Source organism: Carassius auratus, chromosome 29 (genome assembly GCF_003368295.1).
Source record: "Carassius auratus strain Wakin chromosome 29, ASM336829v1, whole genome shotgun sequence".
NCBI classification, from domain to species: Eukaryota; Metazoa; Chordata; class Actinopteri; order Cypriniformes; family Cyprinidae; genus Carassius; species Carassius auratus.
The window spans coordinates 2,682,725-2,695,818 of NC_039271.1; the positions used below are offsets into that span (position 1 = coordinate 2,682,725).

Below are 13,094 nucleotides of genomic sequence, written 5' to 3' on the forward strand. Positions count from 1 at the left end.
TTAAAAAACTGTCAAAATGTTTTTCCTGTGTTGTAATGAGAATGGTTTCTTGGCACAGATTAGAGTTGTCTTGCAGAGGGAAGTGTTACTGCATTAGCATTACTGGTTGCACTTTCAAGCACAAGACTCGCTCAAATATAAACAGCCCCTGCTATCAGCACTCCAGTGCCAGAAGCTCGAGTTGGCTGTCCTCACTCGGTTTCGTATGACAACAAGACCAGTGATATCAGAAGGCCTGGCTATCCATGCTCTGCCTCCTCTCCGGTTCTTTCTCTTTGCTGTTCTGTTCCACTGATCCTATCTGCAGGTCTGGGGCCCACTGATTGATTCATTTCATTAGAAATGTTTTGAGGGGGTCACTGTGCAGCTTGTTTGGAGATTGGCTCTATTAATCTTCCCCAGCACAGGATCTACGCTGCTGTTTACAGGGTCCACGTGTCCGGACACCCCTTACAAAAATGCTTGTACTCGCACACTTTATTTTAGCTGATGTTGGTGGAAAATTGCCAAAGTATTGAAAAAGATATTTGATGTTTGATACTGTTCATATAAGTCGTGCATGCTGAGAATTATGTTTTGTAATTATCAGTATTGTTATGGTTAAATAAAACTATAAACAATTATTGAAATGAGATAAAATCATATGTAAATATAAAGATGAAAAATGTCAAAACTTAAATGAAAATTCAGAATGTTACCTTGGCAACTAACTGAAATAAGTCTAGGTTGAAAACTAAAGCTGAAGTAAAATCAAATTAAAGCTAAATAGAAATATAAAAAAACATGAATTAAAATGACAAAAACACACAAATAAACTTTTAAAGCATAAACAATTAAAATGAACACTGGAAATATAAAAAGAAACATTTTATTAGTTGTTATTATAGCTGTTAAATACTAGTAGAGAATAAATACTTTAATAATATGCAAATATATTTATATAAATAATATTAAAATAACCTTGTAATTATAAACATTCGTACTGTAAATGTAACCTAAAAATCCTTAAAAGTTTTGACATTATTCCTATTCTGAAATTTTAGGGCCGTTGTTTTCCCAGAATCTACAGATATCCAGAATTAAATCCAGAAAGTCTTTTCAGTCAAAGGAGGTCTTAGTATAGATATTTAAGGCAGGAATTCATGGTTACAGCTATAATGTTGTCAGAATATTCCAGGATGTGTTTTATTCACGAGTCTGTTTTTAGCGACGTGATTTACTGTCTGTCTGTGCCGTTGTGAAACGTGGACTTGAGCTGCCACCAGCGCTTTGCTAATGAAGCTGACCTTTTTAATCGCACTGTATTCACCGTCAACACACACACAGCCCTACACATCAGTCTAGAGTTGAACTAATGAGGGTGACCTTTTTGTTTGTAGGGTCTGTGTTGTGTGGGGGTGTGTATTTGGTCTGTGTGTGTGTGTGTGAGTTTTCTGTTGATTGGCATCCTGTAGTGCTCGGCTCCATTAGCGGAGCTCAGCTCGGTGTGGCACACAGACAGTGTGGGCCTTTATTAGGGACTTCTCATCACCGCAGAAACAAAAACAGACAGGTTTGAGTGACTTTTTTTTAGCTCTCTGTACTCTTCTCTGTACAGAGGCGCTAGAATCAAAATAATGGCCGGTAATTAAATAAAAAAATTTAATTAAATTAAATGTATGCATTTAGCAGACGCTTTTATCCAAAGTGACTAACAGTGCATTCAGGCTTTAAATTTTTACCTAACATGTGTTCCCGGGGAATCAAACCCCCAACCTTGTGCTTGATTACGCAATGCTCTACCACTTGAGCTGACTTTTTTACATTCCATCTGGAATTTATTTCCATATTTTATTTTAAAGATGGAATGGGATAGGGGAAGCTTTTAAAACTGATACAGAAGGACTCTCACAGGTCACATGCATATAGTGCTTGTAAATGGAGAACGCCTGTGTCACTGATGGCTTCATTGCCCGTCAAGCAACATTTTCTTTTTTACAAAGTTACAGGAAATTTGAACATCGGAAGCCATAGAATAATTTAGCGTTTTCACTGATGACAATAAATCATTTTCATGACCCCTTCTAACCTCTTTTCACAACCTGCGGTGTGAGGACCTCCATTTGAATGCATTGGTCAGCCGACTCAAGACCTGATCTAGATTTATGTGGCAAATTCATGTTATTACTTCAAAAGACCGCAGTCCTTTCAGTTCAACTGATGGAATTTATTAAGCTTCAGCTGACAGTGATGCAGTTTGCACTCTTTCTTATGTCCTTTAGGGCATCGTCACCTCCTCCTGTTTTAGCACTGAAGAACTGAAGCTAATCTCTACATGTGGAGCTAAAACAAGCGAAAAGTGGCCAAATATACTGTCAGTCCTGGTGCATCAAAGCAGACCAAGTTCTGGATTTTAGCCTAACCTGAGCTGAATTTGAGGAGCACTGCTTTTTTAAGTCATTTTAGTATATTCCCAGTGCATTGGGGTTTTTCTGCAGGGAGTGTGCGGGCATATGTTTACAGAAACATCCGCTCCATAATGATAATGTGTATATCATTGCCTTCTGTTTTTTCCCCTCTCTGCACCATTAGCTCCATATGGCTCTATTTTAGGGGTGTAGAATAAACATAAAAAATCTCAGAGCTGCTACATTTATGATGGATTTATGTGTGGGCCTGTATTATTATGCTGAAGTAAGACTTTGAAGAGCACTGGAAAAGAAAGAAAGAGTGAATTAAGTGAAGTTTGGAGGTCCAAGGTTGGAACTTTATAGGCCGTAACTCAAAATCGATGGTATTTTGGCCCAAATTCACCCTTGATTTGATAAGAAGCTTCAAATTAAGCTAGTATACATGTACACGCCCATAAACGCACATTTGTTTATGCCCTTAGATTGGACCTCAGCTGTTTTGAACGTGGATTTACATTTGGATCGAACACTGCTGAATTCATTTGTTCAGTAATGAGTTCTCGTCCAGAGATGGAGAGCCGGTGTGCCTTTATTTAAATCATTTCTAATAAAACGTGCTTAATCCTTTTGCCAGCGGATTTACAGCAGGAAGTGCGGTTCAGGTGCTATTATGCCACTTGGTTTTCTTCGCTGGTCGAGCCTGTCACTCACACACCTCACTTTAGAACAAATGACAGGCTTACATTTAGTTGTTACACACGTCATGCATGTTTGTGGTTTGAGTTTGTGTGTTTGGCCTGCACTTCATCCTGTCAGACTTAAACGATGTCAGACGCAGAATGCTGAGAGCCATAATAAGAGGCTGGAAAGAGGGTAATAGAAATGAAAAGTGATGACTTAAAAAGGACTTTTCCTATTTAAAAAATAATAATAATAATAAATTATTTAATGATAATAAATAATAATACAAATGTAATAATAATATTATTGTTAAATATAAATATTACAAATTATAAATATTACAAAATGTAATACTTGATTAACCTGTTAACTGTCACTCACGTTTTTGAAGATAGACTTGAATGTGCATGATACAAACCTAAATTTTTATAATTCATGACTGAAAACATTTTGTAACATGATTTTGATGTGCCATTTACATGGTAATGGAATGTCTGATTTTAAAATGGGTTTTGAAGGATGAATTTTGAGATTTGATGTTTTCAAGTGATATATAACTTCTGATGATTTCTAAAATGTGATAGAGAAAAAGGCAACGAGGAAGTCTTTTTTTTTAAACACAGGTAAAAGCTCCTTTTGTAATGTTGATTTCTGAGGGTGCACTCTTTTCATAAATTCATCTATTACTTTTCCTACATAATTTTTAACAAAAATATTGGTAAAATATATATTTGGGAGACTTAGACCTTTCCAACGATATATAGTTTGTCAAGATTAGATTAGATTTGATTGTAATATAGTATAGTCAACGTAGGCGTCCCGTATACGGGACAGGGTGACATTTAACAGGTTAAATAAAAGTTAATCAAATAAAATGTTATAAATGCAGTTTCTTCCCCTTATTATTAAGCCCTACTATAGCTCACATATTTAAATATGTTAATTATTTTAATACATATAGCTATTGTTTGAATTATGAACTTCATAGTCCCAGTCAGATTTCACTTTCATTGTCTTGTGGAAAAAAAGCAACGTAAACATCCTGCCTTTGGTTCTCCAATGAGGAAAGAAAGGCATATCAATTGGAATGATGTGTGATTGAATAAATAGTGACAGGATTTTCTTTTTGTGTGAACTAACCCTTTAAACAAGGCATTACACACACATGCAGAAGCGAAATCCTCCATCTGTCCCCAGAGTTGAGTAGTGGCTGTGTTGCGGTTGAGTGGCAGGGTCATGTTGGCACGTGTGTGCATGTCTGTGGGTCTCAGTGGTGTACGGTCACACTGACAGTGATGAATGAACTGTCGCACCGCTGCCCTTCTTATGCATTACACTCCTTTACCCTGGAGGCTGGTGTGTTTCTGCATGTGTTGTCACACTTCTGATACCACAAGAAATTGTTCTACCACATTAATTTACTATGAATTCTGCAAATATCATGTTTGTGTGTATGTATGCACACCATGTAGAAATGTATGGGTTGCTGGAATGGGCTGGTGCAGGTAGGTGTGTGTGTGTTGTGGTGTAATTGAAGTGCCGGAACGGTTCAGGTTAAATGCTCTGAACTCTGTGCAATGGGGTCAGAACTGGATTAATGTAGAAAACCCATGGCCCGTGAACCTCCTCCAAACACACACAGCCTCATCTCAACATCTGTCCACCAGCTTGTCATCCATTCTCAATAGGAATCGGAGTTCTCACGTTCATGGAAAACCGGAAGTGTTTACTTTATGATTTCCAGGCCTAGAAAATGTATGGATTTTAATACAATTTAAAAATTGGAAAAGCAATGGAGATGAACCTATGATGTCCACTTAATACTTTCTCATTTAACACAAAAATAGCATTAAATAATTGTTAACTGTACAGACACCTCTGCAGGGATGCAGAAACACTGAGAAGTTTTTACTCCAATAAAACATTTTTACTCAATTAAAAGTATCTAGTCAATGAGACAGTGGAAATGTTCTCATTAAAGTAACTCTGATGCTGGTGTAAAGCAGCTTTAAGCACAGATTCTTCAATGACGTGACTCAGGTTCTAGATGTTCTAGATATCTCAGATGTTTGACTTGCATATAGTTATTTGAAGCCTGATCACTGACTGTGTTCAACTTTGACTTCAAATACAGTTGTAACATAATTGAAATGCATTATTTTACATAAAAAAGTATACACATGTGATTTTACTTATTTCAGTGAGACAGGCAAACATGGGTAATTTTAAGAAGTTTACATATTTGTCCTTCAGTGGTGTAAGTAAATAAAAACTATAAAAATTATAATAATAATTATTATTATTATCATTATTGTTACTATTGTCTCTAAATTGATCAGGAGCTGAGCTGAAACTACTCATCATCTTCAAAAATTGGAAAAAGCTTCCTGTGAGAAATTTAGATACTATTGGCAGCTATTCGGAAGAGCTCTGGCATCTCTGCTGCAACTCTCACGGTTCTACTTAGCATTCTGTTAGAGAGAGCCTGTAGTGCGATGTGTTTGTATATACACACACACACACTCAGGCCTCTGAGTGTCCCTAGGCATGTGCGTTAAGTTCTCTCTCCGCTTCACTGCGTGTTGTGTTTCCCTCTTATTGACGCTCACCACTCGAGTCCCACTGCACGCTGAGCATTCATTATTATGACTCTCTTCATTTATACTGCGGTAAACCTTCTGCCATTAGTAAACACTCCCTCCAGCAGCTCTGCTCGTTTTAAACACCTCCGTACAAAGAAGCAGGACTGTAATCAAGGCTGGCCAGGCTGGATGCACTCCAAAATGATTTCAAAGGTGTTCTGTAGTGTGAGCGGAGTAAGAATGGGTCAGGAGACGCGGAAATTTTCCTCGACAGATCTTAAACCTCCCATGGCACAGTGTGACATTTAAGTTGAAAGGAAGGATTTTGCTTGCGATGAGACAAGAGAACCTCTGCTGGTTTGATTTTTCTCAAAAGCTCTTGCCGTCTGTCTATCTGTTTTACTTGTGAGGATTCTGTCCATCCTTCAAATCTATTTTCCTCTCTCTCTCTGGAGCTTGATTACTTTTTAATGATTTCTGGGGCTAAGACGAATGAGTGTGTTAAATGAGGAGAATTAGACATGTGCCGCAGAGCGCTGGGGCATTTGTTACTTGAATAATGGAGCTTAGAGACTTTGTTTACTGGGAAATATTGAGCTTCACAAATTAGATCGGGAGAGGGAGACCAAATATTGCAGCTTTCAGTATGATATTTCTCTGGTCACTCACTGTAGCTTTTATTATGGCTGTACAGTATATTGTAAATGTATGATCTGTTCAATAATATAGATCATGTAGCTAATATAAAGCTAACCAACATCATAAACAATGACTGTGATTTTAATCGACTTTTACATTTGGCTATAGACTTTCCTAAAGTCCACAACAGTGTAACGATCACTCCTTGTATCATGACCGACTATGACTTATACGAGAAGACATGTTTGCTCATTCAAACATCATTAACAGGGTTGTAGTCTGTCTGTCTATCTGTAGTTGTTTTGATTCGTTCATCATTACTCTTACGACTTTGTGTTGCATTTCATGCATTGCAAATGATTCAAGTAAAAAAAAATTGTGTATGTGTTGTTATATTGCTGAATATAAATAAATTAAATTATTAAATATAAGTCCATCTTAATGTGTACTTTACATGTATATTTTAATCTATATCTCTGTCTGTCCATCCGTCCATATCAAATACCATTAAATTATGAAAACTATGGAAATACACTATATAAAATATACAAAATAGAATTTGTTATACACACACACACACACACTGTATATATAAAATGGCATAAAAATGTTGAAAATGTATATCATTTTTTTTTTACGTTTAATTTGAATATATACAGGTCCTTCTCAAAAAATTTGCATATTGTGATATTTTCCATAATGTAATGATAAAAACTTTCATATATTTTAGATTCATTGCACACCAACTGAAATATTTCAGATCTTTTATTGTTTTAATACTGATGATTTTGGCATACAGCTCATGAAAACCCAAAATTCCTATCTCAAAAAATTATCATATTTCATCCGACCAATAAAAGAAAAGTGTTTTTAATACAAAAAAGTCAACCTTCAAATAATTATGTTCAGTTATGCACTCAATACTTGGTCGGGAATCCTTTTGCAGAAATGACTGCTTCAATGCGGCGTAGCATGGAGGCAATCAGCCGGTGTCACTGCTGAGGTGTTATGGAGGCCCAGGATGCTTCGATAGCGGCCTTAAGCTCATCCAGATTAGGTTAATATAGATGATTAGGTTAATAGCTCGTTATAAGGGAAACAGGTCAATTTAGCTCAAAGGGAATCATTTAAGATTTTAAAGGGAATTTGAACAGAATCACTGTTTCACGGCTGATCATTGAGACGATTCAGTGAACGAGCCGTTTAACATCAAATCTGCGCTGGATACTAATATCCACACTATAGTGAAACACTATCAATTAGCACAGTAACAAGATCGGCAGTTTAAGACATTAACTTGTAAGCACAAAACACAAGATACTTCTCTTTTCAATATGAATAATGCTTTATTAGATAAATCTAAGACATATAAACTAATCTAACAAATAACCGCACGCACTCACACATTCACACAAGTTGCAGGAAGATATAAAGTTAGGGAAAGATGAGTTTAAGAGAATGGAAATATGGAATCCCAAGTTTACAGCAATACGTTAAATTGCATAGACATGAACAACCATCAATCACGTAATTAGCCCTCGCATTGAGTTCCTCAGTGAGTCTGGAGGTAAAGTTACTCAAAGAACAGTGATGACTAAACAGCATGGCTAGAAGCTAAAAGCTAAAGCTAGGTAGCAAAGCTACAAGCTAAAAGCTAAGAGCAGGCATGACTAATAGCCGAGACTAAAAGCCGACTAAAAGCAGACTAAAAGCATGACTGATAGCACGAGCAAGGCTAGAACTAAAAGCTAAGATTTTACGATGTCCTCAGTTTTTAAACTGGCCTGTTGGCCACACCTCAAATGTTGTCTTGACCAATCAGATATTGTCTTGGCTCGGGGGTATCATAAATCATTTGTTTATCTTACCAAGCATGTGGTCCGAGTTTTCCTGCTCTGGCAGGGTCTAATTTTGGACATGATTCCTATAACACGAATATTATATATTTTACAAATAAATGATCATGATGTCAGGACAATATCAAGCAAGAAAATTCAATCACAGACATACCAAACATAATTACAAATCGTTAAGCTATGCCATAGTTATAAAAGAGTTCATTCTGGTCCATATATATGTACAAAAAGCAGTTTCTTTGCCATTCTCATGACATAGGGATGTTCTGTAGAGACAGAGGTTTAAAGCCCTTCCCCCCCTTAGGAATTTCAGTCTGGTTCTGCTGGGTGGGGGAAGTCAATGGAAGTGTTTAACTTGATCTCCTGGGTTTACATGTGATGTCCAGCGTTGCATTTCCATTACGAACAACACATTTTTGACACCAAATTTCTCTTCTTCGAATTGAAACTGTAAATAATTGTTCTAGTGGTGTTAATGTTCAAAGCTGTTGTGTGAACAAGTTGGTTGGTCATCTTGCTTGGTTCTTGTGGCACTAGAACTGATTTATGACTTCCTGAGGAATTCAGCTCGTGTTTCAATGCACACAGCTTTGATAGACTTTAATTTGTCTGGTTCGACTCATTTCTGTTACATCGTTTAGAGAACCTTTTCATGATATGCTAATTTTTTGAGATATGAATTTTGGGTTTTCATGAGCTGTGTGCCAAAATCATCAGTATTAAAACAATAAAAGACCTGAAATATTTCAGTTGGTGTGCAATGAATCTTAAATATATGAAAGTTACATTTTTATCATTACATTATGGAAAATAATGAACTTTATCACAATATGCTAATTTTTTGAGAAGGACCTGTATATATATTTATAATGCACATGCAGTTTAAATATATATATACACATATATATGTGCATGTATGTATATATGCATATATTGATTATCATCAAAATGCTGATATGTATGTTCTGTGCTCATTTCCCTGTAACCATGACGATCTTTTCCAGACACTCGTTCACACACATAATCGAACACTATGGCATTGATGGACTTGTTCCAGTTTGACCAGGGGCACAGCTTTGAAGGCTAGCGTTCCCCTGCTGAGTCATTTCCCCCCCCACCCCCCTCAGTTCCCTGGTGCAGTTGACTGCTAGAGAGCTCAACGGGCCAGGGCGGTGCCACGGATCATTACCTCGCTCTCCACCCCCAGCGCTCAGGCGGGGGGCACAAACAGCAGGCATTGATATGTGTGTTAGCAGATTGTATGTCAAATGTGCAACATTACGCTAATAAGAACAAAATACTCAGGGCACTCGCTGTTGCCCCCTGCTGGGCAGGATGGGATACAATGTGGTTAGATTGAGTTAGTGCTGAGTCCAATTAAACAGAACATTTGTGCCAATGCCACAAGGAAGCTATGATTCGGTGCATTAGGCAGCACGGTTGCCAATGCGGTGCTAACGATCGCTGTCACTTTCAGTCAGTCACTGCTTGCATTAGAACCACAGCCAAATGTTGGTAGCTATGCTAACACTCACTCTTTTGTTTTGGCCCTTCACAGTGTTTATAACGTGGCCCTTTTTTGTGCCCAGGCTTCTGTTCTGTTCAAGGGGAAAGTTGTTCTGCTGTTATCGTCATTAGCTTTGATGGCAAAGCGAAACTGTTAAATGGTAGGAAGTGTTTGAGGAAGAGGAATTGCTTGAAGGATTTGGATGAGATTTCAATAATAACCAAGTTCATATGTTTCTGTATCGCCACGCTTCATCTACAGCAAAAGGGTGTCTGGCTCTGACATGTGAATGGAGGGTTTGATTGTGTTTGTTTTTCGGGCTATTTGACGTATTTGCTCAAAAGTGAGCACTTGAGCAGATAGACTGCAGCATTTTGTAGTCTATCACTGTCTTTTATAGAGGGCGTCTGGATTGGTCATCCTCAAACTCAACCCTGACCTCAGACCATAACCTCCCCTTCACCTTAACAACAGTGACATTTACCGTCTCTAAAGCAATCATCTGTATCATAAAAAATGTATAGAGGTGATGGCCTGACTTCAGAGTGTATCATATTGAGTGTGTGTTTGCTTGTGTTTTCAGAGCACTGTGGTTGTGGAGAAGTCCATTCAGGATTTAATGAGTCTGATGCAGGACCTTAGTGCATACTCCAACCAGTTCCTGGAGATGGTTTGTGTCAAGCTTAAAGAGTACAAAGAGATCTGCAATACTGCATACAGGTAATGAGATTTTTTTAACTGTGTGAATGTGAGTGTGTTGTCTGTATTCAGTGTGATTCAATAAAAAGTACGTGTACTGCAGCATGATAGCAATAAATCTCTTATTGTCGAATTGTCTTGGTGTGATGCATGCAAAAAGAACATATGAAGAGTTTCGTTGCAAAACGAGATATATACATTTTGAGAAATGTTGGTTATTTGACATTATTATTTAAGACATCAACAGTCAAGTTAATTCACAATTTTTTGTACATTAAACTATTAGTTGAGCTCAGTGAAGGCCAGGGACACAAAATTCTTCAAATCCAGGATATTTGTTATTTAATTTTATGTCCATAAATAGTTCATAAATAAGTCAAAAACCATGCCAAAATGCAACATATTTATATTAACATTGTCAAACATCTTACATTGGTTAAAAAAACAATACATCATAAATATATGGAATAGTATATACAAAGATTGATTAATAAAAATAAGATTCTGAGTTCGCTTTGGCCAGAACATACACAACATTTCTTTTTTTTTTTCATTTCTTTTTTTTTTTTTTTTGCAAAACGCAATGAAAGGCGCGTTTACGCGCGCCTGGAGGTCTCACGGCACGAAGGCGTTTAGTGCGGGGCGGAAGACGCGAATTCGCCTCATTCACGTGTCTAGAGACACCTTTGACTTTCACAATAGGGGTTTTAAGAAAGATTTTCTATAAATCATTCGCGCCAGACGCTCTATTCGTGTTTGGTGTGAACAGCAACCTCCCTGGCTTTCTACTTGACATCAGCGGAGACTCGTTCCCTACTGCATTTGTTTATTGTTGACAGACGCAGGAGTATTTTATCCTGGTCCACTTTTCGTTAAATCACTGAGCAAACTCGGAGCACTTCACCGGCGGCGACTCTCTCCTCGCGTGACATCCTGAACTCGCGCAGCATCCTGAACGTTCTATAGCCTATATCGCACTTTGTAAAGAAACTGGGCTGGCGGATATTGCGTTTTGTGAAAAAATACATTTTGCAGTAGGCTTAAAATGTACATTTTTAAATCTTATTAATGGCAGCAATTCACACATAGATTAAGGTACATCTGAACAGTGATTTCCAATAATAAAATCCAAATGTCAAAAAATGGTGTTTATCGCGTTTTGCAACCGAACTCTTCATAGTGACCAGTGTAGTCCGATGTGTGACCAAATAAATCTAATAAAGTGGTTTTTCTTCTCAGTGAAACAAAAATATACAGGATGACCAATGTAGTTTTGTTCTTGAATGAATGAGTCCTATGTAGTGGTTCTCGGTGAATTAAAAACATCGCTCGACCAGTGTTGTCTGGTTCCTGAACGAGTGACAATTATAACGCCTGTTTCACATATAATCCGTCTGCAGTGCGTATGCAGTCCGTGTGCGTTACGTATGTTGTGCTGAAGCAGCACGGACTCATTGTGCTTTCACACAGGGCGCGTTTGCAGTCCGCTACTGATCCGCGGCTGTTTAAGCCACAAAACACATGCTTTGTCCATTATTTTGATATCAAATCATGTAAAAAAAATAAAAAAGCTTTTTCAGCATTGTGGTACTCTTTCATCACAGTACAGTTACAATCTTTCATAGACATATTTAAATTCAAATATAAACAACGTATTATTCATGCATTTGACTGCTAGGTTTTTATAATAAGTTGCTGAAACAAGCTGCAACACATTTAAACACAACATTAGCCTACTTTTCTTGTTAGGATATAGCAAACATTCAAAATTAAAACTCATCACTGACAGACACAGTCGACTCTAGTGCCTTTTGCATTTAAATCTTTATTACACGCAATCAAACGGCTCTTAAATAACTTTGTTTTTCTGCCTCTATAAAAGTGCATATGTAATGTTGCCTTGTTTCTCTAAAGTTGCTCCTTTTCTTGTTTTAAATCTAGCCAAAACCCATGTGTTGCATGTGAAACACAGTAGGCTTTTATTAGTATACATTTAATGTGAAATGACTGCATTTCCCTGTCAATCCATGTTCATTTTTACCGCGAACAACGCGCTGTCACTTTAATTCAGCGGATGCAGCACAGCAAAAATAGAGTCTGTACGTAAACGATCGCTGTACTGCTGCAGACACACTGATGCTGGAACGGACTGACGGACCGCAACCGTGTGCAGTGTGAAGGCTGGAATCCGTTAACATGGGTGCGTAAAAAAATACGCAACGCATACGCACCGCAGACGGAGTATGTGTGAAACGGGCGTAAGGCGTTTCTGATTAGTGAAGCAAAAACACACAGAATGTAATTATTTTTATGAAGAACATTATCATACATTTTTTAAATTGCATAATGCCTCAAATCATGAATTAATGGTCGTTAAAGTAGTTCGAAATGAAGAAATGAAGAAAATTCTGTCTGCTCCCTCCAGTACCTTCAAGTGAAATGTGTGTGTGTGTGTCTGTGTGTGTCCACTCACATATGTGTAAGACAGCAAGGGTTTGAACTAAACTCAATCATGGGTAGAAAGTGAAGAGGCAGCCGTTTCCTTGCACAATAATCACATGCTACCAATCCGTCACTTTTTTTGTGTCTCCTTCGCTGTCTTTCTTTCTTTGCTGTCTCCCTCTTTCTCATCCATAAGATGAGTGAAACGCACTGCATTACGTTCTACATGATCTGTTCAATAAATCTACACACTGCAGACAATAACCGTTCATTCATCCGTGCTCTAGTCTGCCTCTCT

The 13,094-nt window shown here is 37.6% G+C and overlaps 1 protein-coding gene across 1 annotated transcript in view; it reads left to right on the plus strand.

Annotated features, from left to right (window-relative positions):
- The window catches only part of LOC113047846 (exocyst complex component 4-like), a 106,075-nt gene that overhangs the window by 69,825 nt on the left and 23,156 nt on the right, over positions 1–13,094 (plus strand). The window contains exon 12 of the mRNA XM_026209174.1: positions 10,239–10,375. Within this exon, the coding sequence (XP_026064959.1) occupies positions 10,239–10,375 (137 nt within the window). The remainder of the gene's footprint in view (positions 1–10,238; positions 10,376–13,094) is intronic.